The 8323-nt window shown below is 35.9% G+C and overlaps 1 protein-coding gene across 1 annotated transcript in view; it reads left to right on the forward strand.

Moving 5' to 3' along the window:
* LOC107553738 (potassium channel subfamily K member 5-like) overlaps positions 1–3282 on the forward strand; it is a 104057-nt gene extending 100775 nt beyond the window's left edge. The window contains exon 5 of the mRNA XM_016236055.1: positions 2267–3282. Within this exon, the coding sequence (XP_016091541.1) occupies positions 2267–3192 (926 nt within the window). The 3' untranslated portion in view covers positions 3193–3282. The remainder of the gene's footprint in view (positions 1–2266) is intronic.
* The last annotated feature ends 5041 nt before the right edge of the window (positions 3283–8323 follow it).

Genomic DNA, 8323 nt, shown 5'->3' on the forward strand with positions numbered 1-8323 from the left:
TCTCGTGGCATATATTCCAAGCATTCTGAAGGTATACTGAGGGTTTGGTGAGAAACAAACCGAAATGGCAAGTTATTATATTTTATGAAAATCTTGCGTTGCAGCTCACGCTGCGCACAAGTGCATATCATTTTGAGATATCAATTTTAATAAAACACAAGACTACATTATATAACTCTAACAGTAGGCTATTTAATATCTGTTGTTCTCTGGTTGTCAGTCAAAATGACAGTTCTTGCAACACAGGCCTATATATACCCAAGCCAATTATTATTCTTTACTTTATTTCTTAGTGTTTAAAATATTTATTTTGAAACAAATTAATTATTTAATTTCTTAATTAAACAAACAGACTTACTGGGTGAGCAGGGTAGGCTAGGACAGCTGTCATATCATACCCTGCCATGCCCAGCTGATGCAAAGAATAAAATTTATGTCTACACAGAAGAAAGCCCTGTCTAGACTCTGCCCCGGTACGAGTTGTGTCGAGCTATTCATTAGCCTGTTTGTTTGATGAAAAAAGATTAAATGTAGTTGCAATAAATGTGTTAAGAATCCATACAACTGCAGCAGCTGAGGACTATTATTCTGCTGCATGATGCTGCAGAAGAACTGGGGCAAGTTCAAGCTCAAACCGGTTTGCACCGTTTTGCTACGGTTTCCGGTTTGAACGACATGTTTCCTGGAAACGGTGTGCAACGGTGTGCAACGGGGTTTGAGATGCCTTTTCTCTTGTTTGGTGGGTGTGTCAAACATGTCAGCCCAATCAGCAGCAACATGTATGTAAACCGCGTATTAAAGAGACAGCTCGCACAATGTAATTAACATCCAAATAAATTCACAAGAGCAAGAATATTGTTTGCACATGTTTATTTACATTAAAGGCAAAATAACTGAAATAATAAGGGCACAAGTATAGATCTGGAATCTTTAAGTCTGTCTAAATATCATTTAGTAATTGCAATGTCTTCTGGTCCATATCCTTTCCTTAGGAAGGTGTGCTAAATAATGATTAATGTAACATAATAATACTATACATATTTATATATTTTGCTATTGTATTATGGAGTGACAATTTCATAAACTTTTCTATACCCCTCTGATTATATAATAGTAAATATTACAATATCATAGCACAACAACAGTGATCAGCAATAATGATAAGCCTAATACTCACAAAAATAATAAGGTCATATAGATCATAACACAGTCTTGGAGGGAAGAAGTGGATTATCCTTCACCTGAAATGTTTCTTTTCATCCTGAAATGCGAAGCAAATGTTGGATCACAATAATTAGGAACCACAGTTTCCACAAATCCCTTCATTTGATTGGAATGTTCTCTTTTATTCTGGAGGGCAAGGGCAATGACTGTACCACTGAGCGTATTTTTCAGTATTAAACATGTATTTATAACGATTTCATCAGGCTCCGCAAATTCTTCAAAAAGAAAACAAAGAATGGCCTTCTCAGCTGCCATAGTTGCAACTCTTGCATCATCAGAACAGGGTGTTCAACGCACCACCGTTTCCGTTTAAAAAACGTTTTGCACCGTTTTTGTCGGGGCTGAACGCAGCCCTGATGATGGCACGGTTTGATCTTCGGCTGACCAATCAGCAGAAAGGGGCGTTTAATTCCCGCCCACATGTAGAAATCGAATATTCAAGCTGTTTATTCATTTTTCCACCCATGAACGAAAAACGAAAATTTAAGCTGAATTCTCGTTTCTCGTTTTTTGGAAAAAAACGAAAAAGGAGCCATTTTCTCATTTTTCTACTTTCAATATTAAATCAAAAAACAAATGATCGAATGATACACGGATTTCCACTGATTGGTCAACCAAACATTTCATAGTCCTAAAAAAAACATAAGAGTCCTCCGCTTCTATGGATTCTTAACGTGTTTATTTCTACTACATTTTATCTCTTTCTCTTCATCAAACAGCCAGATTAACGAATGGCTTGACACAAACCGTATCTAGGCAGAGCCTAGACTTTCTTTTGTGTAGGCATAAATTCTGCAACCTACACCTGAAATATTAGTTTATCTCATAGATATTAATTTATTAATATTAAGCTTTACTTCTCTAAGATATACACAAACAGACATATTAAACTCAACAATGGTCTAGTCACTTTTGGGAAATTCAGTGTCTCCAAGTGTAGGCATATATGCATATTAGAGTTAATCATAAATGTATAAATTGTACATTTTTGACAGATTTTGATATAAATTTGCTAACTATTTTCACTGTCTGTTTTGTTTAGGTGTTGACCCCAATGCTGACTACCCTACTCTGTATCGGTACTTTGTAGAGGTGTGGATTTATCTTGGTCTGGCATGGCTGTCTTTGTTTTTCAATTGGAAGGTACGCATGGTTGTGGAGGCTCACAAAGCTCTAAAGAAACGCCGTAAAAGGCGCAAACTTTCTCTGGATGAGTTACAGCGCATCAAGGCAAGTCACAAGACCCTACATCTGCCACCAACTCCCAATGATGTCAACATCTTTAGCTTCCTGTCCAAGAAAAAAGAAGATTACAATGACTTAATCAAGCAGATAGGTGTTGAGAAGGAAGGAGAAGATCAATGTGTCAGCTTCATCTCTGGAAGCAAGAATAAAGCACCAAACCGCTCAAAGAGCTGCAGTGATAGTCATTCCATTAATGGAAATTACATTATCAGTCTAGACCGCTCACCTCGACAAAAACGCCACTATAGCTTCAGTGATAGAGTTAATGTAGCTCTCTCAAAATCCAAGAGTTACCTTCTTAGCCAAGAGGAATGTCTTCTCATGAATGAAATGCATGGGGAAGGAGAGACAGACACTGACCTAGACTGTATAAGAATGTATGAGAATCAGTTGGACAAGGAGGCAGGAGAGAAACACAAATGTCTAGAACATGGAGGATGCAGCGATGGCCGGATCACATGGGACTCCAAAAGTTACCAGACCCTCATGTTTCCCAATGCCAACATTACCTTTATTGATGAAGAGAATTTGCTAAACAACAACCTGGAGAATGATGATAATGACTTTATGCCTAAGTTTTCAACTGCTGATGAGACCGATTTCAAAGAGGAACAAGGCTCGGAATCTGAGACCTCCGTATTCACCACAGAAGGGTCGGACCATGGCCACTCCTATGAACAGCTGGTGGAAGAGTATTCCAAAGAGGACAACACTGACATTTGATTCTGTCTCCTTTCTTAAACCTCAATAAAGTTTTTGTTTCATGAAAAACCCGAAATGATGCTGAAACCTATAGAAATATAAGGTTTTATACACAGCTCTTTTCCCAATCACTCCTTTCAGATGTGATTTTTTTTTGGCAAGTGATACGACAGATGTGTCTAAACTGGATCATTAACAATGCATATTCACTGCATGTTTTTTCCACCATATTGGTGGATTTGTTTTTCTTTCTTTTTTAGATAGAAAAAAATACTGTCAATTTTTCAAAGCTTAATCCTTATTGGATGTTAAACATATTTTTATTGTCTTCCATTTTAACCCAAGATATTTTGGGGGGGTGGGGGGGTAACCATGTTGACCTTTTAGATTTTAACTTTTTTTTTTTTTAAATGTTATGTCATTATTTGACTTTTTAATATTGCGATTTTTATTCCAAGTCTCTTTTTTATGCAGGCATTGTTTTAATGTCCCTAAATTGTGTTAACTCATTTCCAAATATAATCTCAATATTTATGATCTTCTGAACTGTCAATACGATGATAATCCACACTGAAAAACTCTTTGGGCTTTCCTCTGTGTCCCTGTCAATTCAAGAAAATGGGAGTTGAATCGGCCCAAGATAACAGGAAATCAGCCAAGATAACAGGAAATTATTACAGTGTTCATTTTACTAACATAGTAATGACTGTTTTGGTGTCTGACTCATGTGTTGACATTATGCTGGTTTTATGTTGACAAAACCAACATACAAAATTATAATCAAAACCATTATAATACCCCGGGGGGGTCCAAGTTGTGGTTCCCTTCACTAAGCTTTAGCAGTGTGCTTTCTCACATGGTCTTCTTGCATCATGCCTTTTGTGTGTAGAGAGTTGCATCCTGAGTCAGTTTCCTCTTACAGATGTAGTTGTATTTTATAAAACTGCCCTCATTTTTATTTATCTTTTGGATTACTTTCTTTTTCTTTCTTTCTTTCTTTCTTTCTAAATGAAAGTTGATTGAACTTACAAATGCATTCTAATTTGCTACTGAATGTATTTTAGTAATCATTGGTTTGTGCATCACATGAATACATTTTGCACCAATTTACCTTTCTTTTAATGATCTTTAGTTTTGTCTTTTGTTCAATCATTCTCCAGTGTACACTTGACCAAGTATAAGGTTCCTTGTTGTGAGCCTCTGTTGTTGATCTGTGCTACATTTGGTTGAATGTTTCATTTCAGTTGAACTTTTGCTGTGTCAGTCTCAGTTGTGTACATAGAGGGTTTTCATGAGCTCAAACTTTGAGCAAAATAGAGGCCCACCCCCATTTTCTTGATTACGCTTGTTCAGAGATCTCTTTAACTCTCTTGAGAGAACGGTGTTTCTTAGGTAAACATTGGAAAATGGCCTGTTAGCAGCTGCCACTGTTAATCTTCCTTATATTCTTTTGTAGCCTCTTTTTAATTAGCTATGAACTAAATTTCACAAATGATTAAAACCAGAATTTGCATTACTGGGCAAGGTTAACTAACCTTAGGTTAACCTGTCAAGTCATGGTTTTGTGCTTTGTTCGTGTTGCAATCTTTCATCCCATTCTTTCATAAAGAAAGCACAAACATTTTACCTAAATGATGTAAAGGGTAGAGTGGTTTTGATAGTTTTTCACATTGTTTTGATTTTGAATTTCCTGTACTTTGTCATGCTGTATTTCCATATGTATTTTAATTATTTTCTGTTAGTGCCTTTACGCTGTTCCAATTAACATTTTCATTTTGAAATAAACATGATTCCTGTCTTTTTCTATCTCATCTTTGAGCAGTGGTTTTAGAAAGATACTTGGCCTTCAAAAGTTCAAAGCTAAATTTCTTCTGAAGCAATTGTGAAATAATAGACACCTTATTTTGTCAAAATGGTAGTTTTGTATTTGAGTTTAAATTATATGTAAATTATATTATAAATTATATAAATCTGTTTGTTTATTAAAACTGCAGTATATTAACTTTAAAGTATTAATAAAGTCTCATAAAGTCAAATTTTGTCAATTTCAGTATACCATTTAAGCAGTAATGATACTAAAAACATGTCTATCTTGCATGATGAGCCATATGCTCTTCTTTTTTTATGGCATTGTGAAGTTACAAACCTTTGTTTGTTCCACGTCATTACATGCTCACAGTTGTTCTCTGTGTGAATTATATTTCTAAAACACAAAGGCCACTCATTCAGACTTGATTTTGGGCATAAGGACAGGATGTGAAAATAGGGACATGTGTCTGTTTGTGTGATACAGCATCTAAGGAGTCGATCACTACCTTTCAATCCAGGAAAAGTGCTAGGTTGACAGTATTCTGAATTTGAATCTTATTACTAATATGCTGAAAAAACTCAGATTAGAGCTTGCATCCCAGCAATACAGTGTGAGGCTTCTAGAATTTTGTTCACATGTGCCCAACTGGATAACATGAACTCCTTGTGATTTAAATACACTTCTTTGAGCCCAGAGGCCAGTGTTGCTTAAAATGATCCAGTCCTAGTGAGACTCCACCCTCTTTTCAAACACACTATTATTTTCTCACTAAAAACTGAGTTATTTTATTAACTAACACAAATTGTAACTTTAAAAGCTGGAGATAATTGCATTGTATCATGCCAATTCTATCAGAAACATGCCAGCATTGTAATATGAGGCCATAAACCTTTTCTGCTGAATTGTAAAACAGACAATCTTGATAAAGACACTCCTCAGAAGTGATAAAGGTTCACAAACAGGGTGATAAAAATAGTTATTTTACATGGAATGATAAATTGTACCTCAAGGAAACATAAAAGTACAACTAAAGGTGTAAAATTGTACTGCAGACAAGATATTTGGTAAATAGAATAGTAACTCCTTTTTTTCCTAGAGCATAAATGTCCAATAGTATTTTACAACTGACATTAGTGCAAAATACAAAAAATTAAACCATGCTTTGAGGTTCCTAGACAAATTAATATGCAACATACATTTCATACTACATACATAGTTAAAGTAATATTAAGGTAATATTACATAGCTATTTTAATATAATACAGGAAGTGCACTCTAATTTATTAAAATACATTTTTAAAAATTAGGATAAAATTTGGAGCAACAAAGTCAGAGATTAAGAATAATTATAAATGTACTGTTATGTAATTAATGCCAAACATTAATCAATAAATCCGAAATTAGAATAATACAAATCAAATTCAACCAATAACAAAATCCATCTTTGCACTGCGGAGTTGGCACACACCTCCTTGGAACAAATGTCACACAGCCCAATCATTTCACAATCAAGGGAAAAGCTTGTCACTGCTTCAAAATGCTAGGACACATTTATCATTACTTACAGTTAAGGTCAAAAGTTCAGAATCTGCAAAATGTTAATTATTTTACCAAAATAAGAGGGATCATACAAAATGCATGTTATTGAGTATTTAGTACTGACCTGAATAAGATATTTCACATAAAAGATGTTTACATATTCCACAAGAGAAAATAATAGTTGAATTTATAAAAATGACCCCATTGATTCTTAATACTGTGTTCTTACCTGAATGATCGACAGTTTTTTGTTGTTGTTTTTTTTGTGATAATTGTTCATGAGTCCCTTGTTTGTCACGAACAGTTAGTCAAGGCAAGTCATTTTTATTTATATAGCGCTTTTAACCATACAGATTGTCAAAGCAACTGAACAGCATTAATTAGGAAAATAGTGTCAATAATGCAAAATGACAATAGTAAACACTCATTTTTCAGTTAAAGGCTGTTTATCATTGAATTCAGTGATGTCGTCATCCAGCTCAGTTCAGTTTAACTTTATTCTTCTGTGCAATAAAGTCAACGATATATCGCAGGAAGTGAAGTGTCCCCAACTAAGCAAGCCAGAGGCGACAGCGGCAAGGAACCAAAACTCCATTGGTGACAGAATGGAGAAAAAAACCTTGGGAGAAACCAGGCTCAGTCGGTGGACCAGTTCTCCTCTGGCCAGACAAAACCAGCAGTTCAATTTCAGGCTGCAGCAAAGTCACATTGTGCAGAGGACTCATCTGGTTCCTGTGGTCTTGTTCCGGTGGTCATCTGAGACAAGGTCTTTACAGGGGATCTGTATCTGGGGCTCATCTAGTTGTCCTGGTCTCCGCTGTCTTTCAGGGCTGTAGAGGTCCTTTCTAGGTGCTGATCCACCATCTGGTCTGAATACGTACTGGATCTGGGTGACTGCAGTGACCATCTGATCTGGATACAGACTGGATCTGGTGGCTACGGTGACCTCAAAATAAGAGAGAAACAGACTAATATTAGCGTCAATGCCATTCTTCTAACAATGTAGCAAGTACATCGGGTGTTATGAGAAGTGTTCCCGGTTCCGGTTGACCTAATTAATGCAGCCTAAAAATCCTTTAACGGATTTGAATATTATAAGCGTATTAGTGTGTTATGTGTAAGCCAGGTTAAAGAGATGGGTCTTTAATCTAGATTTAAACTGCAAGAGTGTGTCTGCCTCCCGAACAATTTTAGGTAGGTTATTCCAGAGTTTGGGCACTAAATAGAAAAAGGATCTGCCACCCGCAATTGATTTTGATATTCTGGGTATTTTCAAATGGCCAGAGTTTTGAGAACGCAGCGGATGTGGAGGACTATAATGTATCAAGAGCTTGTTCAAATACTGAGGTGCTAAACCATTCAGGGCTTTATAAGTGATAAGCAAGATTTTACGATGTTTAATAGGTAGCCAGTGCTGTGTTGACAGAACCGGGCTAAAATGGTCATACTTCCTGGTTCTAGTAAGAACTCTAGCTGCTGCATTTTGGACCAGCTGGATTATTAAGACCAGCATTTTATTAAGCGTGCAGAACAACCACCCAGTAAAGCATTACAATAATCTAACCTTGAGGTCATAAACGCATGGATTAACATTTCTGCATTTGACATTGAGAGAATAGGTCGTAATTTAGATATATTTTTGAGATGGAAAAATGCAGTTTTACAAATGCTAGAAACATGGCTTTCTAAGGAAAGATTGCTAAGACTTGATGAGCAGCCATCAAGTCTTAGAGAGTGTTCTAGGTTATTATGTGCAGAGTTTTTAGGTCCTATAATTAACACCTCTGTTTTTTCAGAATTTAG

The sequence above is a fragment of the Sinocyclocheilus grahami genome, unplaced genomic scaffold (assembly GCF_001515645.1).
Source record: "Sinocyclocheilus grahami isolate Dianchi unplaced genomic scaffold, SAMN03320097.WGS_v1.1 scaffold479.1, whole genome shotgun sequence".
In the NCBI taxonomy this organism is placed as follows: domain Eukaryota; kingdom Metazoa; phylum Chordata; class Actinopteri; order Cypriniformes; family Cyprinidae; genus Sinocyclocheilus; species Sinocyclocheilus grahami.